This window comes from Falco peregrinus, chromosome 7, assembly GCF_023634155.1.
Source record: "Falco peregrinus isolate bFalPer1 chromosome 7, bFalPer1.pri, whole genome shotgun sequence".
Classification (NCBI taxonomy): domain Eukaryota; kingdom Metazoa; phylum Chordata; class Aves; order Falconiformes; family Falconidae; genus Falco; species Falco peregrinus.
The window spans coordinates 45,742,310-45,769,827 of record NC_073727.1 but is presented as its reverse complement, the minus strand read 5'-3'; the positions used below and the strand labels follow the sequence as shown (position 1 = coordinate 45,769,827).

Below are 27,518 nucleotides of genomic sequence, written 5' to 3'. Positions count from 1 at the left end.
AGGCTTTGGAATAACAAAGCAAAAAATGCCAATATTATACACCTGTGAATCTGTTTCTAACAGGACATGGACTTTGTCATCAAAAAGTTGTTTTATAGTGAACTGTTTTTCTTTCTGTAAATCAGAATTAAAAAAAATTTTCTAAGCTTCTATTTCTAAGGAATATAAATGTTGATATATATGTGTCAATCAGATTCCTATTGCATCTCTGGGTGAATTTCTTTCCAGGATTTGGATATAACATCAGTGTTAGGCTATGTATGCTTTACTATCAGTCAATCAAGAAAAAAGTTGTTTATTCAGGTACTATTTCTTATAGACTTTTTAGTAAACTGTCTGGCCTTAAGTAAAAGACCCGCAAAAGTGAGTCATTAAACTTCTTGGCAGGCTAAATTAGCCTGTGGTGTTGCTGGTGCCCGAGCGAGCTTGTTTCAAAACAGCCTCTTTGTGGCTGCAACCCAGCAGCAATGCCGACAGCTGGGGATATGAATCCAGCAGCCAGCCAGTACCTTGCTGATGGAAACTAAAAATGTGCTAATGAATGTGATAATGTATAACAAGAGGATTACAATTAGGTCTTTCCTTTCCCTGAAGAAAGATTGTTTCATTTTTGTCAGGACATAGCTGCAAGCAACTTGCCTTTGCAAACTTCATTAGTGGGATCAGGAAAAGACAATGCAAGAATCTGGGAGAAAAAGAACCCTCCCTGTTTGAGTGTTTTGATGCCTTCTCTAAACAGGTTTTCATGGTTCATTTTTAAATCATCACTGCAGCCCCTCTGGGAGTTTTGTGTATACACTAGAGGAACTGGCAAAATGTTCATCTTTACATTCGAGCCTGATCAGCTATATCTGGTTTACCTCTGCACATGCACCTGTCAAACAGAGTTGTGAAAAGTTTAGATTTTAAAAGACTTGTGAGAAAATCATTCACTGCAACTGCTATATTTTCTGTGAAAACTGAAATGCTTTTGAAGATTATGTCTCCTAATGATGGAGATTTTGGTATCTGAAGGGCATCTGAGTGAGTCATAATCTATATACCAACCCTTAGCATTAACATCAGCAAAAAATTTTAATTTCATTTTAAAAAATATCAGCTTATACTCTGACAATGTCCAGTGATAGGTATTCTATTGCAGGATTAAGAAACTGCTTTGAATCAGTGTCCTAATGATCATTTCAGCAGTTATAGTAAGATGCGTATCGTCTGCATATGTTTGGACAGCTCTTGGGTGATACTGTCATTTATTACTTGTAACGTACCAGAGGGGTTCAGGGACACCTGGAGTCCAAGGCAAGCCAGTGTTGCAGTTCATACAGTGCTCAGCTCTGGTTATGAGGTCTCTGGGTTCAGGTCTTTTCTGTTTCACAAGTTTTGTTGCAGAACTGTAGCAGCAAACTAAATTCATAAAGTCAAGTTTCTGTTGACTACCTACAGCTGATCTGATTGTAGATGATATTAATCTTACCAGGTTTTGTCATTGCATATTGATATACCAATATCTTAAGTGCCAAAATTTATTAGACTCTACTCCAGCTCCTGTTAAGATCTCCTGTTCTTGTTTCTTAATGATTTATGGCAATGTCATAAACACATTTTTAGTTTTAGGGATTTATCGATTTTATCCTTCCGAACAAAACATTTATGTGGAAAATAATTTGGGAAATTAAATTAAACATTGATAAAAGCAGAATAATATATGTACTGACTTAGGGCTGACCAAGAAAACCTCAAACAACTAGAATGTGAGAAATCAGGAAAAAAGTTGAGAAAAAAATGAAAACCATAATTATGCCACTCTATAAATCCATGACTGCTGCATTCTGAGTAGCACACATAGCTATGATAATTTTGTTCGAAGAAAGCACCTTCAAAAAACACTGTGAAGGGGCATGAGAGTGTCTAGAGGCTTCCATGCAAGGAAAGGCTCAGCAGACATGAACTTTTCAGCTTGGAATGGTGTGTGTTATGCATAAGGCAAAATACAAGTTGTAAGTACCATGATAAGAGATGTGGCAGCTCTAATGCTTTTCAGCTGCTAGGGAAGAACATTTGTACTAGCTGCACATGTGTGTGCATATATGGGTACGTATAAAACAGTGGAACTTTAAGATAACATCTTACCAAACCAGAACAGTACAGCTGATTGTCAAGATAATACTAAGAAGATGAGAAAATTAAGTTGTTATGTTGGAAAGAGGAAAAAAAAATTGCCACTAGGATGTGAAGGACCTTCTGACTTCATCGTACATGCTGCTTTTTTGCACTCATCCTAAGTCATCCCTATGCCTGTCTCTGTGACTTTTGGGCTGTTGAGGGAAATGCCCTACTGACTGCACAGCTGTAGCCCACTTTCTGTTCTGGTGTGCTGTGGGGCTCGACCTGGTGCTTGCACATACCTTCTTAGCACAAGGAAAAGTAAAAGCTAGAGCACAAGAGAAAAATAAAAGTTCAGGAAAATTTTACTTAGGCTTATTTAGTTTTATATAGATCTGTATTATATAGATGAACCCTGCTGTCCCCAAGGTAGGAGCTACCACTGGAAATGAGTATTCTGTAACACAAGAAATAAAAGGTCTTAGTTTGAAATTATCTGGTAGCCACAATAAAACAAAAAGCAGGAGGTGTTTATTTGCAGGCTGGCTGATCAAGCTGCACAAGTCATTGGCACAGGAAATTGTGGAGATCAGAACTGCAGGACCGAGAATGTCGCTCTTTTAAGTCACTGGTACAGGCATGGGTGGGTAATAAGGGTGCAACTCTGCTTTAGCAAATCCCTGAGCTGATGATTGTCCCTAAGCCAAGGATGAAGGTGACTCCAGAAAGTTCTGGAGGATAAACAGAATTTGGTAGTTTTGTGGTCCCACCTTCTGTGGCATCCCTCCTCTTCTTCTGTTTATGGACATTTGAGGCCTGTCAATGTCACATGTGGCTGGGCTGTGCCCAGAGCAGCTCTGCAGTCTGACAAAGGGGCTCTGGGTTCTTGGGCAGCGGAGCATCTTTGCAGGCACATTACTGAAAGCTTTTTTTTCCCCTGCTGAGTGATACAGGATGCAGCAAAGCATAAAATGTGTGTGGCTTCTTGCATTTTTATTATTGTTTAGTGTTTTCTACCACTATATGAGCAGCAGCAATTTCTCATTGTTTTTTAGGCGGTTTGGGTGCAATCTATTGTTTGTAGTTAATTGCAGCCTAAGTTGGAAACCTTTCTGTGCCATTAAAATTAATTGGAGTTTTGTGTGCTTGTTATTAATTTTATATTTATATTTATAATTTTTTATATATAAATATAAATTTATATAAAATATAAACTTCTTATATTTATATATATTTATATTTATAAATATATTTATATTCATTTTATTAACAGGAAGCAAACAGATGCTTAAAATGAAGAGACTGGTTTGAGAAGAATGTCTGAACACTGAGTTACAAATGCAACATAATTAATTATGTAACCAAATAATTATATGACAGTAAGAAGAGGAGAGAGGGAAAGAGGGAAGCAAGCAACGTTTCGGCTAGAACTGTCTTTCAGTATTTGACAGTAGTATAATCAGATGCTTTCAAACATTTGATTATATAAGTAGTTTACAATTTAAAATCCATTACATTATATGTAGGTGTTGCAAAGTTAACAGTGTAGAGCTAAAAATGTTTTCATAATTGTTAGTCTGGTTTCTTGTTATGAGATTTTATCCTTTTAGCTTTGGGCTCATGCTAGATTACAGGATTATAATTTTTTTTTAAGCAAAATCTTTTAGTTAAACACTCTTTAATAGTTAACAGTTGGGAAGAACTCCTCTGAGACTTAGTTATCCATATCTACATTCTCACCTACATGTTGCATGCATTTTCTAAATAATTTACCTGTTTTTTCCACTCAGATCTTTGATAGACTAGTGATTTTATTGGCTTATTTTAAAGAATGTTCATTGACCAGGTGTTGCTGGTTTGCTAACATCTTTGGAAAGTTTGTGTCTAAATTAGTTTGTATTAATTTTTAATAATATTAGTCCCTTTTAGTCAGTTGACTCATTTTAAATACAGTTTCTGCTCTTCACTTTGGGTGTCTCACATGTCACCACTTCTGTCATTTTCTTCTGGTGGTTACAGCAGATTTTTCTGTCTTTTTAAATGCATACACTTTAAAGGTAGATATTTTACCCTCTTTTTAATAATTTGAGGATGCATCTTTCATATCTTTCTAACGTTTCTACACCTGCCTAACCCCATATGTTTTGTTGGTTTGCTTGCTTCCTAGATGGTATCTCAGCTTGAAACCCAAATAGCTAAATTGACTGAAGCTTTGGAAAATCAGACCAGATTGCACCAAGAAGCTCTGGAGAGAAGCAGGAAAGCTGAAAAATGTTCTGAGACTTTCCAGGATCAACTGAAACACTTGGAAGAGGAATTACTGTCTGTAGATCTGATGCAAGATGGTTTGAAGCTTGAGAAGCAAAAAGTAGTTCCATACATTATTTTCTTTTGCATAGAAGTCGTTAAAGACAGAGATATGACTAATTGTATTGCATTGATCAGCTGGGTATTACAGTAGTGCAACTAACGCAAATTAGCAAAGTCGGGCGTCATCTATAAAGTAGCAGTATCTTTCACCAACAATTCTAGCTGGAAAAAGTAGCTAAGCTTTTGAGTTCAAAGTCCCTTTAACACAAAAAAACCCCAAACATACCCCAAACCCCAGATTAAGTTCTCTGTAAATAGATCAGAGGTCCTCCAAGGATTCTCTGATCTCTCTTTCTCTAATATATCACCTAGTCTCCAGTCTTTCAAGACCTTGCAGTCCTTGATACTTTTATATCCTTAGACCATCAAGTCTACCAGGATATTTGTATCAATTTTGTGAATGAGCACACTGTTAGCCTATAATACATCCACATACTAAGAGTTTGAAAAATGACAGTACCTGGAAAGCTAAACCAGCCATCCAATACAGCTAAGACAAAGTTGTAGCATGTTACCAGGTCAAGATCAATGCTTAGAAAGTTGAATTTGCAAAAAATCAACAATGTGGTGCTGTCTGTTTTGCATTAGTCTATTATACAATAACTTTTATGAATGAAACATCCACCACCACATTGGAAGCAAACCAGAAAATGGAGATGTTCTTCCCCGCTCTGCTTCCTCTGCAAAGAACATGTGGCCCTAGTTCCTCAATTTCTCTCTAGATTTTGATGCAATAAAGATATTTTGTTGTGATTTTTTCCTGATAAAGAACAAGTTCAGTGCTTCTGATGCTGCTGTTTTTAACTTTTTGAACCAGAAGCATCATGAAAAAAAAAAGAGATTCTTGCCATGTTTTATTGTCTTGAGCTCAAGCCACAGTTATGGAATTGGTTTGTTGGTTGTTTTCTCTTTTTTTTTCTTCTTTATTGTTTCTTTGCAAAGATTATTGCCTGCAACAGAAGTAAGAGAAAACAAAGGCAAACATAGATTTGGCGAGGACAGCTTTGGATTTTGCAAGAGAGACTAATTGAGACCAGGAACTAACAAAATTTTTAAAGACCTAGGGAGGCAGAACAAAAGGAGAAAAAACCAGATTAAATAATAATTGCTATCTGCATGTGTCCACATCAGTAAACCAGATGGAGATGCAATTAAAATAATCTTCAAAGCAATTTATAAACCAATAACTGTTAACTGTCAAACTTGCTGTTCCAAAGAAGATCAAAAGACTGATGATGTTAACATTCCTGCATCTCCACAGACTACATTGGATCTCACCTATGGCATTCCTGGTACCAGTTTTATCTGTTTTAGAGCTCAGAGCAGTGAGCAATCATAGCACTTGCAATTAGCTGGGATGTAGCTGTCCTTTCTAACTTCTCCCTGCCAATGCATGGTTCGTGTAAAGCAGCAGAGCCACAGACAAGAACTGAAGTAAAAAACAGACACATGTACCTTATGCTGTTCTACCTGCAGATGAGCAAAAATCAGTCTGGTCTTGCTAAGAAGATAAATACAGTAGGTCCAGGGATTTATAAAAATAAATGTTGACTAAAACAGGACAAATGGAGAATTTGCAATTGTGTCAGAAGCGTGTGCAATAAACATACCCTTTCAATGCATTATTTCTTGTGGATAATGGATTTAGCTTTGTATAGTTCATTGCTGGTGTAGGGGGAATTGCTTTTAAATTGTACTTCAGGACTTTTAATGAAGTTTTACTATTCTTTTGCCCACTTTTCCACATCTTATCTTAGTATCTGAAATTTCTGGAGCAACTTAATGAGAAGATGAAGCTGGATAGCCTGGTAGTAGAAGTTGGATTTGATATGAATGCAGCTGCAATTCTAGCCCGCATAGAGCAGTTAGTGAAACTGGAAGGTGATGCAGTGATTGAAAACAAGACTATGGCATATAGCTTAAGAAGGAAGGTAGGCAAAAAAGACATATTGTTACTGTTTTTTTCAGAGATAAACATTGTTACAGCTATATTTCTGTAGTGGCTTGCTAAAGACAGCAGCTTGGAGCTTCATATATGTACAAGGAATTTCAAAGATGTCCTTTACATAAAAAGAAGATAGTAGATGTTTGCAGACTCTGCAAACAGGCTGCATATTAAAACAACTAAAACCACCAGTTGGTTAAATACGTGATACTGCTTTTCACAACTTCTTAAACAAATGCGTGAAGTTAGTGCATGTTTATATGTGTGTATGTCTGTCTACTTTTTAATACATTTATAATATACTTCTGTAAACAACTACCATCAACATTTATATCTAAAAGGGTCTGTTGAGAAGGGGAGCATCTTACACAAATTTCTCTAGAAACTAGTAGGATGTTGGTTGTACTTCGCTAAGATTTTCAATGCTTGCAAGAATAGTGCTCCTTTAGGAGCAAATCTGTTCAAATTTGTTCAGACTCCCCTCCATCATCCTGTTATGACAGAGTGAAATCTTCTGGTTTTAGCCTTATTAGAATGGTTTAGAGCTTAGAATCAGGTCTCTTTAAGGTTTAAAACAATACTGCATTTTTTCTGGAAGCAACTGCCTCTCTAGCAGGGAGTATAGCGTAGTATGTATGTTAATACTTCCCAGATGTTCTAGAATAACGCCTGGCAGCTCAGTTCAAACTGAAAACAGGTAGCTCCCTGAGCACCAAAATTACAAAACTAAGCTGGTGGACCTTGTATTGGAGCAGTGGGTGAAAGCTTTCTTATTTCTGTATGTTGATTCTCCTTCTTGCACACTAGCTTTAATTAGCTGATTAAAGGTGGAAATATCTTAAACTGCCACCACTAAACCCACTGTCTCCTTAATGAATCTCTACTACCTTTTGCATTTGACTACTGTCCTTAGACAATCTCAGAGGTTATGAAAGATGCATAAGTATTTATGTTCAAATAGGGTGCAGTCTGTATGTAAATTCATTCTAAAAGGTAGTGCACAAATTCAGAGATGGAGAAGCACAATGAATTGGTAATATAAGAGGTATCAAATATATATGTTTATACTTCTTTACAGAGTTTTCAAGAGAAGAATAGGAGTTCAAGTTAAATATGCAACACAGGGATTAAGTTTGCAAAACAATCTGTAGTACCATTGTGTTTCATATGTATTTTTTCAAATATGTTTGTGTTTGGAAAACTAGTTGAAGAGTCAAAAAGAAAAACTTGAAAGCAATGAGCTGCACATGAACCTTCTGCGGCAGAAAATAGCCCATCTGGAAGAGGAGAAGCAAGTAAGGACCGCCTTAGCTGTGGAAAGGGATGAGGCCAATCTTGCTGTCAGAAAGTTACATAAGATGATAGAGAGGTTACAAAAGCAGCTTGATCTGGCAAGGGAGAAGAATACTGATCTCAAAGCCAAGCTGTCTGAAACTAGTGAACTTAAGGTGAGTTAAAACATTATATTTGTGCTTCTATCTGTTTTTCTATTCCAGTTGGATTAAGCTGGAGTTGATTTACAATAAATGTGTTCATGGAGAACTGCTCAAATCCATCTAGGTGGGGAAAGCACATATAATATTACAATATTTTGGGTGTTTTGCAATGTGTTTTGATATACGAAGTAGCATCTGTAAAGCATCATGTAAACTTTCAGACTAGTGTAAGAAAATATGATTTATGCAACCCTTTCTTTCCTATGGATGTGATTGTAATCTTATATTTTCCCATACGTTGCTCACAGATCTATTCTGATCGGTATGGGGGAAAAAAAGGTTTTTTTTCTGCATAAACCAGGCTAAATTTTCATTGTTTCTGTGGTTTATTACATTGCAGCAGTAATAAATTACCTGCTTTAACGCAGGTAAATAGAAGTAGTTTGCAGCCTTGATAGCTTGCCACCACTGGAAGAAAGGAAGATTGATTCTATGTGAGCTTTTGTCATGTTGCTGATGGAGTGAAATAGAAAGTAGGTGCATGTTCCAACCGAACAATTTTTACCAGCAAAACATTTGGCAACTCTTTTTCATACTGTTTTCCCAGAGGTTAGCAGAGCATAAACTCTCATTATGGGCTTTTGTCTGTCCAGTTACCTCTTTTCACAAATTCTGGAGATAATTAACTGTCTTGGAACAAAACCCTTTTTTGTTAATCGAGTTGCAGTTGTCCAGTCTCCTTTAACAACTTTTCAGTTTACACATACATGTGATCAGGAACCCATAAGAAACCGCATTAAAGTGCTTACTCATGATTACTCCTAGTATTTTTATTATTTCTTTCTGTTAGGTGAAAAGGTGTGCATATTTAACGTTATGTTATTGCAGATCAAAACTTTGGAGCAGAACAGAACAATAGAAGAACTCAGTAAATCTCAAGGCAAATTGGAAAGAATGAAAGAAAAGGCTGAGAAACAACTTACCTCTGTCAAATCAGAACTTCTTTTAAAGGAGCGTAAAGCTACTGAAGATAAAGAAAAAACCAAAAATATGTTAGAAGCAGTTACCAGTGAGATGAAGGTGCTTAAAACAACCCTTGCAGAATTAGCAAAAAGAGAGAGACAGGTATGTGTATAGGTATTTGACAAGTGCTAGCTGTCACTTGGAATATAACAATGTGGTATAGGTGGAGCAGCTGAACTTTTGTGAACATTACCAAACAAGGAAATTTTAGCTCACCCTTGTGAGCCAGTGGTGGGTGTGATTCTGAGAGACAAAACTATTGTTCAAGTTATATATGGGAGTAATTAATACAGGCATTGTTTTCTTTGTTCATTGCAAAATATTATATCACCTTTTGGAGAAGTATAAAATGTTTTAAAATCCTAGTATCTTTTTAAAGGTATGTTTTCCCCATATATCTTAGGTATAAAACTTACCAACTTCTCCTGCATTTCCTTTTGTTTCTCCTCATCTGTCTCATGCACTTTCTCCTTGCCAATTGTATGAGATTCAATAAGGCTAAGGGATAGGGTAAGAGGAAATGTGCTCAAGCTGCGCCAGGGGAGGTTTAGATTGGATATTAGGAAAAATGCCTTCACCAAGAGTGTTGTCAAGCACTGGAACAGGCTGCCCAGGGAAGTGGCTGAGTCACCATCCCTGGAGGCATTTAAAAGACCTGCAGATGTGTCACTGAGGGACATAGTTTAGTGGGGGACTTGGCAGTGTTAGGTTTGCAGTTGGACTCAACGATCTTAAAGGTCTTTTCCAACCTAAATGATTCTATGATTCTGTGTTACCATGTATAGGCCATAAATTCAAAGAATGTTGGAAAAGGTCATAAAATAATAATAATAAAACACCAAACAAACCAAATCAGAATTAACAGACAATATTGAATGTAATTATTTTGGATCAATTTGTGACATTTAACTTTGTTATAGTTTAGGTAAGAAAACTTTTGGTGGTAACTCACCTCAAGGAGGGAGTAAGGAGGTTGTGGGAAACACATTAGTAAATGTATTCCATTCTAATTTCAAAAAATTGTGAAGTATATATGTAATTGCCCTGCATTTTGTGTTTTGTAGAGACGTTATAGATGGCATAATTATTGAAAGCCAGTGGGATGTTTCTTTAGAGTAAAAAATATGTAATTTTAAATTCCTTATTCCAACTGCTTAGAACTTTGTTAGTTTTTCCAGCTGAAATTTTTGTGTTACATGTAGGAATGACTGCATGAAATTTAAAGATGCTATTTCAAGAAGTCAGTCTAGAAAAACAGACTAACAACCCAGGGATCTTTCTTCCTGGAAAGATTTAGCACTGTTCTATTTTATAACGATCATTAGAAATTTGGCAGGAAAATTTAATTTCTTCATATATCTCATGAAGAAACAAAGCATCCTGCACACAGAAGAAGGTATGAATTATATTCAGGAAAGTATTCTGTGGAGCCATACATTGAAGACTTGCTTAAACCACACAAATGCTGAATTTTTACTGTCTGAACCTGAGGAGTTTCAAGCCTTTTGAATACTGTTGCAGTATTCTTTGGCCAAATTTGAAGAACATGGGAAAAGTAAGCAGGCTACAAAGTGCAGAATGCTCAAGCACAGCATAGCGCTAGTTCTCAAGCTTTCTGGGCTAGCGAAAGGAAAATGCCAGCTTATGATTCACCAGCATCCATAGTCATCTGCATCACAGGAGCATTTGGAATCCCTGCAGGTGGAACTATACTGCTAAACTGGGAGCAAAGCTGTTTGCAAAACCAGCCTGGCACTTGTGCAATGCTGATTAGCAGTAATGGCATTTTGAGAATGTGAGAATTGCCAGTAATACTCATAGCATACTCTCCTGTATCTTAACAGTTTCCTTAGCTAAAACCTGTCCTTAAAATAAAGCTACTGATGCTAAATCAAAGAATTTGTTCTAAACTCTTTCACTCATTAACGTGTGAGTTTTTGTCCTGACTTTTCCCAAACCCAAGGAGAATTCCTTCCTTATCCCCAGCTCTGCGTGGTTCTTCACCTGCTTTGGACTTGCTCATTCCTCATTCTTGGGGAAGCTAAACAAGACCAGACTTCTCTCACTCTCTGTAAAAGGTAGCAAATGCAGATGTTACATACTTGTCTGAGCACGTGTGTATGTATTTGATCTGAATATAAGCACAGTCATGTCATCTGTGTATGTATGTGTGTTAAGAAAACTACTAGAAACTGAAATTGCTGTTACCTGATGGAGTTGTTGATGTGGCCAGGCTGACTGCTTGTACATGCATTGCATGTTTTTTTCAGGCATAGTCTGCTCTCCATGGATATCACTACATGTAATGTTAAATAACATCATAATATTGCATGGCTATTTTCCATGCTATCAAAATTAAAAGTATGAAGAATTTAGTTACTGACAACTGATTAAGACATTGATTTTTCTTGATTGATTGTCATGAGGAAAGGCAGAACATACTCAAGTGAAGTCAGAAATTAAGGTCAGATTGAAACGATTTAAAATGAACTCATAATTGGGATTTAACACACTGTTTCTGATTGTTCTTTGCTCTTTAGGCTATTAATTCCTACTAAGTTTAAGAGGAAAATTTAGCTTTGGCATGTCTGTGTTTTGCTCCTTTTGTAAAAATATTTTAATATTTAAAAGAATGCACAGAATCAGAGCATTTTAATTATTAGAAGCGAAGCCCTGTAAGCAGGGTGTAATAACACTGCCAGTCTGCTTTAGGATTAACAGTCAGCCTTGGTGGCTGTAGGGAATAACAGCAAAGTGTGCCAGTTCTTGGGTAGAAGTATAAAACCATTTAAAAAAATGATGTTCAAAGCATTATTAAATCATACTGCAGAGTGAAAACCATGGAGAAGTGAAGCTATATGTGAAAAGTCAAAAAGCGGATATTACTAGAATGGATATGTATTGGCGAATTAGTCGGGTAATTGAAATTTTACAAGAGTAAATGTAAGTTAACAGATATCCATATGGGATTTTCTTTCTCTGTGGGGTGAATAGAAAACCTTCGTGACTTCATATATCATTATTTGTATTTCTGAATATAAACAAATGTCAACATAGCCCAGATTCATTTTAGTAACATTAGATAAAAGGTATGGATAATGACTGTTGACAAAAGGATGTTCACAGGAACTGATAACATCAGTATATGACCATTGAGGTCAACTACAGATTAAAATCTGAATATATTCTATTATTATATTTATTTGACTCAAGTCCTTATTTGCAGTAGTACTTGGAGTAAAAATATAAATGTCAATGTTTTGGTTGCATTTTTGGTGATTTTTTAAAGGATTTTTTCCAGTCTTAGTTTCCCTTTTTTTTTCTCTTTTCTTTCCTTCTATTGGAATAAGACCCCTTCTACTTTCTTGTAGGTACAGCATAAAAAACAAAACGTAGTGTCTGTTTTTTATTTTTCTGCTCCCCCCTCCTTGTATCTTGGGTTAATGCTCTAAATTGCATTCATTTCTTCTCTTTTACTTCATATAATTTTACTCACTATATGGAAGGTGCAAAGAAAACTTATCATGAATGTTTACTGCAGTACTAACCTTTGGTTTTGAGTCTTCAGTGATTATCTTTTATTATTTCTCTCCTTTATTCCAAATTGTGATTATCTTAGAAATATTAACTACTATTGAAGAAAGCCTTAAATAGACAGGTGCTACTTCTGTTAGCTTCTAGTATTTCAGCAGAACAGTTATGTTCTTAACGCCTCTGTTGCATTGTTTTTAAAGCTGAAATACATTTCTCGTCTAATTTTTTTCTAGGTCCTGTATGTTTTAGTGCAAGATTTTAAGAAGTTGTTCATTATGTGCTTACAGCGCTGTATTCACTTAAGAGTATAACATATAACTTGCTCCATGTGAGACGTGCAATAGCATTCTTAAGATTGTCCAGCTTCTATCATCTGTTGCTTTTGTTTGGAGTTTTTAAAGTTCAGATTGATGTCCTCTGGTGGGCCATTTTTGCATCCAGGAGTGATGGTTCTCTTTGTCAGTTTATGTGAGGAATTCCTCTTTGTTGTCAACCCTCTTTCTGCATTTTCACTGGACTACAGCTTTGTCTGCACTGTACTTTATAAGCCACAATATAATAGTCATAAAAGTTGTTTTTTGTCTAAGTATTAATCCATTAAAGTGGAAAAAAATCCTCAATTTAAAATTCACATCAATTAATGCCTTAGACTCTGTGTGCTTTTTAGTTTAGGTTATTTCCTGATGAAATTTATTGAATTCTTAACATTTTTATTGTCCATTCGGTATAGTTGTGACCTGCTTTTCCCATCAGAAATAAAGAGATGGTTGTGTATACATTTTAATTTGTATCTATTCCCTCTGGCAAAATGCTGCCAGATCAATAATCTGTGTCAGTGCATCAAATTTAATTTGATTGCATTTGATCGATGGTTGTAGTGCAACTTGGTTTACTCACAGTTGTAATTAAGTTGAACAGCTTGCAATAGCAAAGATATAAGAACAAGAAATTTCGTGCAAAGCGCAGACCCTAATGTACTCCCAGGTGATCAGTTGGATTTGCTGTGCAGGTGTCTTGTGGGGGTTTAATTCATCCAAAAACTGGATCTTTGCAGAGGGCTGCCTTGATCTTTTAACATAAAGTCTGTATGGAAACAAATTCCAGCTTTGCTGCCTGCTTGTTCTGTCTGTGATCCAGATGTTTAAAAAAATCTTCAGCTTCTGCTAAAATGTACTTGCCTAGCACACTGCCAGGGCCCCAAAACAGTGATCTTCTGACCTGGTGTTGAAGAGCGTATACGGGGATTTGTTTTTTTTAGTGTTACATTGTTGCAACATTTCATCCAAGACATTGCACTGCCTTGGTAAGACAGCTGGGACTGAATTCGCAGATCCTCCTGCCCTGTACTGTTTTGGTTTCCATATTTGTTTTTCTGAAATGATGGCAGCCCCATAGGGTTTGCATTGGGATGAAACAAACTAACTTTGGCAAAGTCTTGGAACTGAGGGTTTCAGGGTTTTTGCAGCTTGCCTCAGAGATGTTATAACTGCTTTAGAGTTCTGCACAGTATACTTGGGGTTGGGCATGTGTTTCAGGAGTGCGTTTATCTCCCTTTTACCATTAGCCGTCAGCATGCTTGGTGGTGTAACGGTGCTGCCCATCAGATCTGAGCTGGCTTCTTGGTTGTTTTGATGTTGCTGTGACATTTTGAGTCTCTGCCATGCCTGAGAATGGGGATCTTGATATTCAAATAGGTAGCAAGACAAGCATATTTCCTCAAATAGGAACATTTTCCTCTTTTAATTGTGTGTTGGTGATAAGGACTGTGTAATGTATTGCCTATTGAAAAGGCACTGAAGTTTGACTTATAATGAACCATATAATGAGTTGAGAAGAGTAAATCAGCATACATGTTCATCTGATCTTAAGTTTTTAATCTAGTTGCTGGCAGGATCACTAGTGATGACAATTCATTGTGGATATCTGTCCATTTGGAACTGCACAGAGAAAGCTGGTTTCTTTAATTACTTTACCAAATACCCTTCCTATGATATATTTTCAGCAGCTAGGCACGGAAGAAAAATGAGCTTTTGTGAGGCTGCATCTTGAATTTTGGCTGCATCTTGATTCCAAGTCAAAGCCAGACTGAAGGATGTGCCAAACCTCCACCATTCTTCTAACTTCTTTCTGCTGTAGTTTCCACAAGAAAGTGCAGAGTGGAGGGGAGAAGTGGCAGGCAGTGGTCAGGAGCTTGAGGTCAGGACCAGCACCTTAGGACATGCTGTGGGATGTACCCAGCAGAGTTTCCATTTGTCTGTATAGTTTGCAGTCATCTGGGTCAGTTTTTGCTGTTGAGTCAGCAGGGAAGATATGCCTGTGAAGGGTTCCAAAGAATACTTGAAACTCTGTTTCATGTTCACGATCATCAGCACCTCACCTATTTATTTGAAGTTTGCTCCAAAAGACTGTTTCCATCCTCTTCAGTTCTCTGTATTGAGCAACAGCAGAACTTCCTATATTTTCCACTGCTAATACAAATGCTTGTATTTGTATTATGCATATCTGTGTATGTTTTTCCTGGCATCTCCTTTGATTGCATTTGATTTATCAGTAATTCCTTTCTGTTTGCTCTTGCAGCTGGCAGATTTCCGAGAGGTGGTCTCACGGATGCTGGGCCTCAACATTGCCAGCCTGGCTCTTCCTGACTATGAAATCATCACACGTCTTGAAGGGTTGATTCATGCTCATCAGCACCACTACTTCCCTTGTGTCTGCCTCAAAGACATGGCAAGGGCCCCAGAGGAACACTCGCAGTGAAACATACAGCTGCTTCACTGAAACACACGTTTTGTAAGAAGATAGAACAAAGTGACATTTTCTTTTGTGCTTCCCTACCTGCTAGGCATGCATAGAAAATAGCTATTTATTTGTGTTCCTTACCCTACAGATACCAATTTATGCTGATTTTTAGTGTTTCAGTAGGGAGCCTGAGCTGAATAGATAGAATAAAGCCAGTAGCCTAGAAATAGCAAACAGAAAATCCCTGGGCAGCATAATACCTGTTATGAAAATGATAGGTAATATGTGAACAATGTATAGCCCTCCAGTTTCATTGCAGACATTGAAGGCATGGGCCACCCGAGGTCAGTGCAAAATTTTGGGAAGCACTTGCTAATCAGTGTCGGATTCAGTGACATCCCTTGTGCTTTACCTCTGGGTGACAGAGGTGAAATAAAGTGGGGGTTGTCCTGCTACTGTTCCTCTTACTAAATGGGACCTCTCTGCACTTTGATGCATAAAGACTTGTAGCTTCAAGACAGTTAGACAAAGGACTATCACGATTTTGAGACAATGGATTTTTTTCTTCTGTTGTTTTCCTTAGTCTGCTCTTGTGCCAAAACAAAAAGTCACACTTTTTCAGCAAAGGCTCTTTCACAGGGTCTAGTAATACGCCTGATGTAGATATATTTGGTAAAATTGCATGTTGCCCCCTGTCATGATGCCTTGAAAATTTTTCTTTCAGCTGCTGTATTCCTTGGGAAAATTAATCCATACACGAAGTAAGTGGCAGTTCTGAGTTAATAAGAAGTTATTTTAAAATGCTTATCCACTGCAGAAAATAGCTGAATTACTAGTCTCTGTTTTCAGAAAAGCAATAATGAGGTGTCCAGAACTACCTCTGAATCATAAAGGCTGCTTGTCTATCAACCTTTCCGAGTGTTGTTAAACTTCATGTTTTTCTGAAAGAAATTCGAACAATAAATCTGTTTTAATAGCACACTCAAACATAATTCTGTGTTTTCAGTGATGTACCTAGTTATATCTGACCATTTGTGGACTTTCAACAGTATCTCAGCAAATGATAACCCACTCACTAAAACTGAGCACACTATTTTAAGAAAAATGAAACTTTTTCAAGTAAGTGTGGTAATTTTAGTATCTGGCTAGGAACTCAAAGCATTATATGCTTTCATTTTACTTACCTCTGAAGAATCATTTTTCAGTGACTTGTTAGTAAAAAACCAAAACACACTCAAGCTTTTGCAAAATCAGTCATTTGAGGAGATATGGTAAATCACGTATTCTTATGCTCCAGTGGCTACCTGGATTAAAATCAATTTCCCTTCTTGTTTTTTAATGTAACATTGTTTTTCAGGTAAAGTTTAATAAATGGTATAAAGGAAAAAGCTAGTATTGAATTATATAGACTTAAACTTAGGACAACACCAGAATTTCAAAGTAAAAGATTGAGTTATAAATATTTTCTGGCATGGTAAGTTGGTTGGAATCTAAAGGTTAGAAATGGACCGTAATAATTTTCTAATTCTTCATGAGCAAATACAAGTAGTTTCAGCTTGTGTTTTGCTGCCTCTATAGGCACTTCTGCTTGAGTTATTACTAAACAACAAAACCTGTTTCCTTCATCCACATTAACTAATATTATACAAAGCATATTTTACCACATTTTGCAAGGTAAATAAATTGCATTACAAAATTAGGTCCACTTAGGCCAGATAATACATTCATAACTTTAAGAGTCTCTGAGTGTGCCAGTCTTCAAATAAGTGTGCATATTTGGACATATTTTATGGCTGTGAGGTGATTTTCTAATGTCTGCCAGAAGACTTGAAATCTCCTGCTGTGCTCTGCAGCCCTGTGTCCTGCTGCCCTGTGACCAGCCATGGCACCAGCAGTGAAGTTCCAGCCCTACAGAAGGCACCAGCAAAGTTCTCTGAATTACTTCAGAAGAGGCAGGTTTTCACATGAAGTTGGTAACAAAGCTTGGTGAATGCCTTGTGAGTTAAGTGAGCAGAAAGCAGAATAAGGGTGCTCTGATTCTTTTTTTTTTTTTTTTTTACATAGTGGATTTGTATTTATTGAAATATTAATGCTAATGTTCATCAAGGAATATGACCTCTTAGCTGGCTATCAATATTCCCTGTGTTTGCTTTGCTTTTGGAAGAGTACTGATATCTTTGTTCATTTACCCAAAGCAAATAATAATAATTAAAAAAAAAATAGCAAGGAGGAAACTTGATGTGAACAAAGTTCAGGTGATTTTTGACCTGTGTAATTTAGTTAACCCCTGAACAAAGTTTAAACTGACTTGCAATCCTTTTTTAGGGATAGTTTCACAAAGCATTGAACCTAGTATTCCTTTTGGAAAAAAAAGAAAAAAGAATTTTGAACAGGCTTATGAATGTTTTCAAAGTTTATTTCAAATGCTTTCTCCTGTTTTACACCCAGATGCATTTGACACATGATAGGTCTGATAGGAACCTGAAAGTGTGTATTAAGGCTGTGTCAGCAGACACCTCTCAGTCGATTCTTTTTACTAGGTTTGTTTGTATTAATAAAGTTATGGGATTAAGAGTTTGCTATCTGTTCATAATGACTTTTATTGTGGTAAAGGATACTTGATTTATCAACAGAATACCTTTTTTTTTTTTTTTAAAGTAACGTGAAATCACAGAATGGTACAGTTTCAGGGCTAGATTTTTTTCTCAAAATAATAGCTGAACCAACTTCAATGAAGACAACTTCATTATTCCAGAGTGACAGTGTTAAAAAAAAGGCAAAACTCAACAAATTAAAATATTGCAATTGTAGATATCGAAGTGAAATAATAATGCCATAAAACATTGTAATGACAAAGTCACAATTGTGAATAGAAAAATGAATGTTGTAACATCATGAGTGTATTAAAAAATATGCAACTGAATTTTGGTCTATATGGAATATTGTTGGTAATACATTCTTCCAAACACAGTAGAGCCATCATTAGAACATTAATGTAGTAGAACCATGATTCCTCAAAGAAATTAAGTGCAAACCCATTTAAATACTTTGCTGAATTAAGATTAGAAAACAAAGACAGATCACATTAAATTACTTTTTGATTTATATTGCTCTAGAGATTATTGTTGCTGCATAAAGCAGTTTGCTTACTTTTCTCCCATTTTCCTAGGGCTCTAAAGTTACTGGATTATTTTGTACGTTATGATGGTGGAGGGGAGGGGAAATACAGATGACCCAAGTCATAACAGTTTTTAAATAAAAAAAAGTAGATGGGGAATGAGGCACATTTCTAGAGAAAAGGACTACTGGATTACATATTCTTCCAAACATTTTTATATGAAGTATAAGTATTTTTTAAGAACACGGATGCTGACTGTTTCTGTTTACCATCAAAAAGAAAAAGGGGGAGGAATGGAACAAAATGAAGTGAAATTATCTATGAAGTTAGAGAAAAGGCATCTCTGATATTACTGAAGCACAGAAAACAAAATTAGTTAACTATGTGGAAAATAATAAAAATAATACAGTTTGCCAGAATAGAAGTTGGCAAGAATGTTCAAACATAATCCTTTTCAAATGGAAGATTTCAGATGGCTTTGGTTTTCTGTCAAAACAAGTAAGAATCTTCTACAGCAATGGGTGTTTTTTCTGGGAAAAAAAGGATAAATTTATTAGACTTTACTCATAATTAGTCAGGAATAACTGAGTCAGAAATGAAAGCTCTACAAAACAAGACAATTTGCTTGAACAAAATAGATGACTTTTCTGACAGTTTTAAAGTCAACTAATGAGCGCTGAGACAAAGAAAACCACTTATTTTCAGAAGGGATTAAATAAGAAGGTTGAGATGTTTCCTTATTTCCGCCCCCCCCCCCGCCCCCCCCCCCCCCCCCGTGATTACTTACATTTTTAATAAATAGGAGAAACAAGGAAAAGAAGATTACAGTGTGAGCAAAGGGGGTCCAAACTATTAACTTCCAAGAGGTCTTGAGTAGAGAAATCAACTGCCAGATGGCTTTTGGTAATGCCAGGGGTGGGACTGGAGAGCGGGAGGCCTAACCAAGCTGGGAGCTGAATAGGATTAGGTCCCTGGATATGTGTATGTACGCAGGTGTTTTTATGAAATGATGATTTGCGCTTTTTTCATTTGGAAATGGAATGTTAGTATGTTGGGTGGGGAAGATGTGTGCTTGGTTATAAACCAAATATTCAATGCTATTTTTAAATAGGCCATTGAATGCAATTTAATCTGAGTAAAGAACCTCGATCTACAAAATATTCCCACTACCGCACCTTAGTCGTGACAAACGCTCTTCCGCGCATTGATTAAGAAACCTGAATTCATTCCAAAAGAACAAGCTTAGTTTCCCCTTCCAAAATCAGGATGTTGCCTGCTTGGGTAATCCTTCCCACAAGGCAGCGCAGCCAAGCAGAGCACCCCGCTGCCGGGGCTGTGGCTGGTGCCCACCGCCTGGCTCCCCATCGGTCACCAAGTGCTCCCCTCAGCCACGGCCCTGCCCAGCTGGGACACTGCGCTGCTGCTCAGGCCACGCGCTGGGGGCTCTGGGTATGAAACAAATACGTGGTGGTGGCTGCGGGGTGCTGGAAGCCCTTCCCCAGTGCTGCTATAGAAGGCAGTGATGTGCCAGCAGAGCTTCCTCAGACCTTTCCCCTTCTGGTCGTGTTTTCCTACTGTGAGGAAGGGCAGGCTGTGGCAGGGCATTAGGGAGAGCCTTGCACATGGGGTGGTAAATCTGGGCAGATCAAGAAGCCCACCTCTGGTCCCAACAGGGAGCATCTGCAGCCTGTAACCTGTGCTTTGATTGATGGCCAGGCTCCTCGTGGGCTCAAGCTGGAAGAGTGAACAAGTAAGAAGCACTAAGAAAAGTATTTTAAAATGTTTCTTCTGTGAATCCTTCATACTGCAGTAACAGTGTAAAATATGCAGTATAAATTGTAAAGTGGCAATATAAATTGATATGGGCAACCACTTTGTCTGGCTTCTTGCCCTTAGGGGTGGTCAGAAACTCACGATAAACCCAACAGGCATCCCAAAGGGCAAGCAGAAGTACAGTACTGGCAGACAGCTCTCAGACCTTTGAAGTCGTCTGTTGTTTTTTCTTAGCCTCCACTGTAAAATTTGCTGTCATCAACAATGTATTTCTCACCTTGATCTCTCACAGACTGCTCCTCTGCAGCGAAATCTCTGTGGCCTACCTTGTTCTTCACCAGTGAGGTTTCAGGTCCATCCCCTGCAGGCAGCCCCAGTGTCGGCCAGGTTGTGTAGGGCTGCTGGAGAAATCTGCCCATGCTCTTGCTCTGCTGCCGATTTCTTTCCTTCAGCTCCGGCAGCCTCCCCCTGCGCCGTGCACCTCCTCTACAGCCAGGGTGCTCGGACCTCTGCACCATTGTGTGGAGTTCAGCAGACACCAAGATACAGTTCACTGTCTCGTGTAAGAGTCTTTGAGACTGCTGCAGACACCTGCAGATGCTTCATACCCCTTTTGGGTGGTTTTCTGGGGCTGCTGGGGTGGGGGCAGTAAGCATGCTCTTGTGTGGGGAGAAAGAGCAGAAAGGCTTTGGTCTACGAAACAGCGAGCCTGTGTCAGGCAAGTGACCGCAAGAGGACAGATATGAGCTGCTGGCTCGTGGCTGGGGAGGTGGAGCTGCAAGAAGGAATAATATGAGGGTAAAATGATGGCAGCAGGCAAACCAGGTGTAGGTGCAGATGCTTGTGAAACAGACTGCAATTGTTTTTATAGCAGAAGTACTATGGCCATCAGCGTAGAAGTCAAAACCTTGCAGGTCATGGCATAGAAGTCCCTTAGAGCTTTCCTTGGAGATCAGGCCAAGCCAGGCTGTGCAGAAAAGTGCTAGACTAGTGCTGAGATTATCATACTACTACCAATGTCTAATAATTTTGATATTGCTTGTATTACAGACATTTAGAATAATACTTTTACGGTCTCACATCAGCATGTGACACCTCTAGCTAGGTCTGGCTGCCTTTGAGAATATGGTTTGAGAACAGTTGAACAGAGGATACACAACGGTGTTGGAGAGTGTACAGCAGGGATGCAGAAGTAGTGGGGCTCATATAGGGACCCAAATCTGATGACACATTGATGACATTTAGCTGCCTGAGGGTTTGTGGAACGAGGTAGGGACAAGAGAGTATTTGAGATGCATCTCACAAAGCCGTGTACCTACAATTGATTGATTCAAGTGGCTAAAAATATGCTGGAAGATCACTCCCCTTTTTTACTGTTAGCAACTATTCGTCTCAACAGCTCAAGACAGCAGGCCGTGGAGAGCATAGGAATAAAAAAAAAGAATAAATATTTGAAAAAGCAACCAGTACACAGAGATTAATTTAGACTAATGACCTAAACAGAAAATAATGTCATGGGTTCAGGACTGCGCAGACTAATTCTCTGGTGGTAAATCTTACTGCAAGACTTTATAAACTTCTCTGGACTTGTGGATGAGGTTCAGGATAGAAACAAGAGGAGCTAGTGGCCCTTGGCAATCTGCTTGTGATGTAGAGGGAAAAAAAGAGGCTGGAGCAGGAGGGAGAGCTGGTGAAGTGCCTGAGGACTGCTGCCTAGCTGGTTTTTGAATCAAGGTAGATAAGCTTCCTTTCAGCCTCATGAAGGTCTACAAATGGCAACGCCTGCACCAGCAAGTGACAGAGATTCCAAATACCCCCAGTTAGGGTAACAATTTTTTACAACAGCTTTTTTATTCTTAAGCAGTGTGTTTTCAAATACTTCTAATATAGTGATAGTGGCTTCCTGGCTTGAAAGTCAAAGAAGAGGTTGTATTTCTCCAGAAATGTTCCCTTTGTGGTTTTCCTAAGAAATTCTTGACTGGTTTGGGACTTCAGTTAATATATGTGTCTGTAGCACTAGTATCATTGCCTGTGATGCAATGTGATGCTTTGCTCTTATTTACAGGAGTGAAGTCTTCCATGCCAGCTGACAGAATTTATTCATTTGAAAACTCAAGCCAAAACAGTTCAGTCCTTCCTAAGAACAAGACTAATGGAAACCCCATAATTTGCCTATATCCATAAATAAAAATCTGGCAATTCCTAGCAATTCAGGCCAGAGTGTAAAATTACCTTTCTTATAATGAGTGTTCCTGACTGCTCCGGGCTGGAGCAAAGGCTGACACATCTCTCTGCTCCCAGTGCTCTTTTCATTAGAAACAAGTGGGAGTGGAAGGAGTCGTCCAGCTCAAAGCCACAAGGGAAAAAAGACAGACTTGGGAAGGAGCTAGTTATGGCAGGTTTCACAGGGAAGGGAAGTTTCATGGGAGATATACAGGAAAGGTGGGCTGCAAGGAAAAAAGAAAAAAAGCAGAGGTGTGAATAGCTGGGTAGGGATGTGGGAATGAGTGTCTGGGAGAGGTGAAGCCTGGGAAGCGAGCAGTGGGTAGTGGTGAGGATGGGAGCAGTTTGAAACTTCCTATTCATAGACCAGGATAAAGGACCGGGGGGAAGCCAAGGAAGGGAGACTGAAGCTGAGACTGTTGGGTGCAGTAAGGGGAAAACCCAGGAACAGTGTGGGAAAATCAGCACTCACACATCCAAATGAGGGAGGAAGAGTGACAGGAAGATTATACAAAACAGTGTTTTGTTTTGCAGGGACTCCCTTGCTTTGTGTGCATCCCTGCGGTCACTACAAGTGCCTTCTAGCAGGGATGCATGTCACCAGACTACTGCTTGGCGAGTGCCTTTTGCTTCCTTGTCCACCTCTCACAGGTACTGCCTTGAGTCAAATCTCTTTGCACAGACAGCACTACTCCCAGCATTTCACTGCATTTCGCAGGAGACTGGATGTGCAGCCTTTGTGAAGTTCTTCCACTGTGTTTATGTACACGCATTCTGCATATGGGAAGGACTTTAATATCTGGGTTTGGGAGGTGCAGAGAATTCAAAATGGCTGTTGAAGATCAGTTGGAATTATGAGGGTGAGTATCCTCTGAAATGCAGGAACATGAGTTTGAAAAACAGATACAACCAAAACTAAAACAATCGGCTTCTGCCCTCCAGCAGACTTCAGCAATACTGTCAAAATGAGGGGGGTGGGTGGGTGGGATTTCTGTCACCTAGCACTTCTCAGCTTCTTGGTTACTGTAATGGCAACAGCTGTTTCATTTTGAGAATGTGAGAAATCAATGGGAAATCCCTCCCACTTTGCACTGCCACCACCAGAAGCCTTTCATCCATTACTACTCAGCAGACGACTAGGCTACAGTTTCACCTCGTGGTAGCAGGGTGCTGCGGTTTGACTCTCCCCATCAAGGCTTCTGGTCCCTGCCTGCCCTCCACCGCCTGGCCTTTGCAGGAGCCGAGTTCCTGAGGATACAGCTAAAATACTGAGGAATCTGTCTGGAAAACTGCACAATGTTCAGAAGGTGGTCTTTTAGATTAATAAGATTTATAGTGAAGAAAAGTCACTTTTCTGGCTGGTAGAGTTCCCAACCCTTCCCTTTCAGGTGGTGGGAGAAGCAAGAGTAGAAAGATGTCGCCTTTGACTTGCGGCCAGTGTCTTGGTGAGTTTGCCTAGCTCTGGCTGGGTGAAACACTCCACCGAAGGACATTATTGATCCCAGAAGGTCAGAGGAACTGCAGCTTTGGATAGCAGCTGAGAATCCTGTGACTCCTCTGTACAATAGATTAATTTGTTTTACAGTTTCTATATGAAACAGGATTTGAAACGTCTTTTCTATGTGTATTCAATGAAAGATAATTATAGTTGTACCATCACAAAGACTCCACTTAGCAAAACAAACCAGTAAATTTAATAAATTAATGCTTCTTACAAGAAGAAAAAATTGCTGGTGACTACCACACATCCTTAACAGCATCAACAGCGTAGTTCACACAGTATACAATTACTGTTTGTACTACTGTTTCAAAAAAGAAAATTTCATGAATGCCAAGTATTTTATTGTTCCATTTTACAAATCCCAGTGCTCCAGTAACTAATGTCCCCTTTGCCATCCCCAATCCTGCAAGTTTGCCAGCTGCTTAGTTACAAACATGTTTAATGGCTTAGCCTTTGTATAAATCAGACTGTGATTATCAGAATTATTCCAAATTTTAGAATATGTAAGAATATGGGGATTTTTAGTACTTTGGCCTTTATCTCTGTCATACTTAGCCCCCCAAAGTACATGTACAAGCTATTTTTTTGCCAGAGAAAAATGTATTTTTTTTTTAGTAATAGGAAAATGTTCCTTTCTGCTCTATGGTCCAAGGCTCCAGTTCTGGAAAAGTTAAGCATTGAAGTTTTTATTCTCTGTCTAAAAAGAAGGTAATTACAGTTGCCCACCAACATTTAGAAAGTTCTTTAAAATTTTCGTAGATGAAGCACTAGAGTATTACAATTTTATATTCAGTTACATAAAAGACTCCCTATAATTTATTGAACTTTTTCTTTAGAAAAACTTGGAAATATCACTCTATGTTATTCGCTTCTAGTTTTTCTTTTGGCTTAAAGAACACTGTAATGAATTTTTTTTCTAAGATGGGTTGTAATTTTCACATCCCCAAAATTGCAATCTTTTAATGTTAAAAGAATCCTTGCTTAAGCTGTTCTGAAAAGTCTCTTCTAGGTGACCACATACTTTCAGTGGTAAATTGAGCTACCTCGGAGAATAAATTTCTCATCACGGTACACTTTAAATAAGTATTTCACAAATGAGACTATGCTTGTCTTACAGTTGTAGTCAGAAGTTAACAGAAGTTTTACCATGCTGCTGTTTCTTAGCTAGGCACAGGTTAGTGACCTTTTTCTTCAATGGTAAACAAGAAAATCTTTCTCATGATAACAGTCATATGTTATCATGTGAGCGAGATACATGACAATATGTGTTCATATGATATTATATGAGTGAAAAATCACAGCAGCAGTGCAACCACCCAAACACCTGCCATTCCTTCTTGTGCTTTGGGAAGCTGGAATTACGTTCCTGGAGAATGATATAGGTTTACAAGGTACTTGAATGTGATACTAACCAATATTTCCCTTTTAACCACCTTGGTTACTTTTTGAGAACCTACTGTGAGAGCAAGTCTCTAACTAATGAATACCATAGTAACGCACTCCTTTAATCAGTGCCTATCCTGTAGACCTGTGCAGGTTTATCATCATTGCCCATATGTAAATTAAATTAACATTGCAAAGAAAAGTGTCAGAATACAAAAATACTATGATATGATGAACAGAAAATGCACAGTGTTGTCCAACAAATAATAGTCATATTGATGATGATAACAAAATGATAATGCTGACTTATTTCTAATAAACACATTTTTTTGGCAAATGTTTTAAGAATAACTTACTAATAGCTACAAAGATAATTAGACTATATTAAAATGCAGTAAAAGGAAGCATTAATAATTACTTCTGATTTATTAATTTCTAATAATAAGACTATGCTCCATCATAGTACTTTCTATGGCAGGATCTCAGATTGCGTGACAAAGGACTGCTGGCCCATTGTTTCTGCCTTTACAGACAGAGAAACTACAACAAAGAGAACTAACTTGCTGAAAAATGCAGCAAAGTGCGAGGTGGGTGGATCTCTGCGTCCTCTGATTCTTTCCTGGTGCCAGGCCACACATCTGTGTTGCATCTGGACCTGACACTTCACTGCTTTTCCTGGGCTCCTTTTTCAGCTGCATTTCCTGACATGAAATTATTACAGAGCATGGATCTTCCCGCAGTACAGTAAAACCTCCAATTTAGCTAAAGGAACTACCTGTTTGCTTCACTGAAACAAGATGCATTTCTTGATGAAAGATATGAAAAGCAGTTCAGCTCAGGTGCAGTCTGAATGCCATCGCTCAAACTCCAGTCTGTTTGTTAGATCATGTAGAAAGGAGACTGGAATTAGGCAGGGGTTGTATTTAGGAATTTTAATATTGCTTTCACCATCCCTTGTAAAATGTCTGGATATCATTATCACAAATATTTGTAAATAATCCTAAATAGAGGGTGTTTATCAACATCAGTGGGGCCAGAAGAATCAGAAATATAAACAGGATGTGATAAAATCCAGTTTATAAAAAAATTGGTATTTATGCTTTTTATACTTCTAAGAGAAGAAATCTGAAACAGGATTCACAGTTTAGTGAAAAGAGGTTTTTCTGTTTGGTTGGTTGTTTTTTTTTGTCACAGACAAGAAAATGGAGACCAAATGATAGAGAAATCTATCTTCTAAAAAAGCAAATATGTATTGGTGAGTTCCATACCATGTAAAAAAGTGACTCAGTAAGCATTTGTAAGTGTAAAGAGTCTTCAATACATCTGAAATGACTACAAGCTTATATAAGGAGTGCTCTGATAAATATGAGGAAAAAAAATACAGGCATTCTTAAATCAGAAAATCATTTTCAGAAAATTCTGGAAAGCTTCGTATTTATATGCAGAAGTGTCATTGAAGGAAGCAGAAGTTGGTTTATATTTCATAGTGGAGTTTACAAGCCATGTCCAGCAAAGAGGGGGTTAATTCAGGAAGCAATTAATGGCCAGGTGATAATGGACCAAGCAGCTGTGTGTGAAAGAACCAGATGAGGAGAGTGGGGGAATAAAAGCCAAATGCATTAGGAGAGATGGAAGGCAAGGGGGCCTGATCTTTGGAGAGAAGGGAGGGATGCTCTGGGATGTGAGGAGGGCAGCAGCGGGTTGGGCAGCACAGGTTGTCCTGCCTTGCTTCAAGACGTGCTGGCACTAGAGAGGAAACTCTCCTGTGTGGGATCATCTCAGCTGGAGCAACCTGCTTATTACCTACATTAAGGGACTTTGAATTTATAAGTAAGAGTAGTCCAAATATTAAATTTCAGATATTCTGATTACCTCAGAATATACTTGTGTTTGTTTCTCCTGGAAGCTGACATAATTTTCCAGCTGGGATGTCAGTTTTGACAGTTCCACATGAAAACCAACATAATTTTAATGTGAGCTCTGAGGAAAAATGCAGAAGGCCCAATATCTTCAATTTAAAGAGGGGTTGCATCTTTCACCCCAAAATATGCCTTAAAAAAAAAAAAGAAGAGTTGTAAAACCCCCTAAGTATCAGCAAGGAGGAGGTAAGTGAATGCTGGCTTGGTCCCTTAATAAATGCTGTAGGATGGGTGAGAATGGCTGGCCTGAGGGGTCAGGGCGCTGGCACAGAGGTGTGCAATGACGGAATAGGACCAGATTGCAAAGTGATAAAGTGATGCTGGTGCAGAATACCCACCCAAATTACTGAAGTCTCCACATGGATATAATGTATATTCCTTATATACAGCCAGTCACGTGGTGGTAATTGTTTTCTAATATATAACGATTCCCAGTCACAAGACTGTGGTGTGT

At 38.2% G+C, this 27,518-nt stretch overlaps 1 protein-coding gene across 3 annotated transcripts in view; it reads left to right on the top strand.

The window, feature by feature from the left end:
* CCDC170 (coiled-coil domain containing 170) overlaps positions 1-18,022 on the top strand; it is a 46,981-nt gene extending 28,959 nt beyond the window's left edge. Inside the window, exons 8-14 of one of the 3 annotated variants that reach the window (XR_008748281.1) lie at positions 4,268-4,468; positions 6,228-6,401; positions 7,621-7,863; positions 8,740-8,976; positions 14,986-15,198; positions 15,872-15,908; positions 17,001-18,017. Coding sequence is in view for 2 of the 3 variants with exons in the window: in XM_055811325.1 (XP_055667300.1) it covers positions 4,268-4,468; positions 6,228-6,401; positions 7,621-7,863; positions 8,740-8,976; positions 14,986-15,165 (1,035 nt within the window). In the remaining variant the exon portion in view is untranslated. Of the gene's footprint in view, positions 1-4,267; positions 4,469-6,227; positions 6,402-7,620; positions 7,864-8,739; positions 8,977-14,985 lie in introns of all 3 variants that reach the window. The other 2 variants (XM_055811325.1, XM_055811326.1) reach the window with 2 other exon arrangements.
* The last annotated feature ends 9,496 nt before the right edge of the window (positions 18,023-27,518 follow it).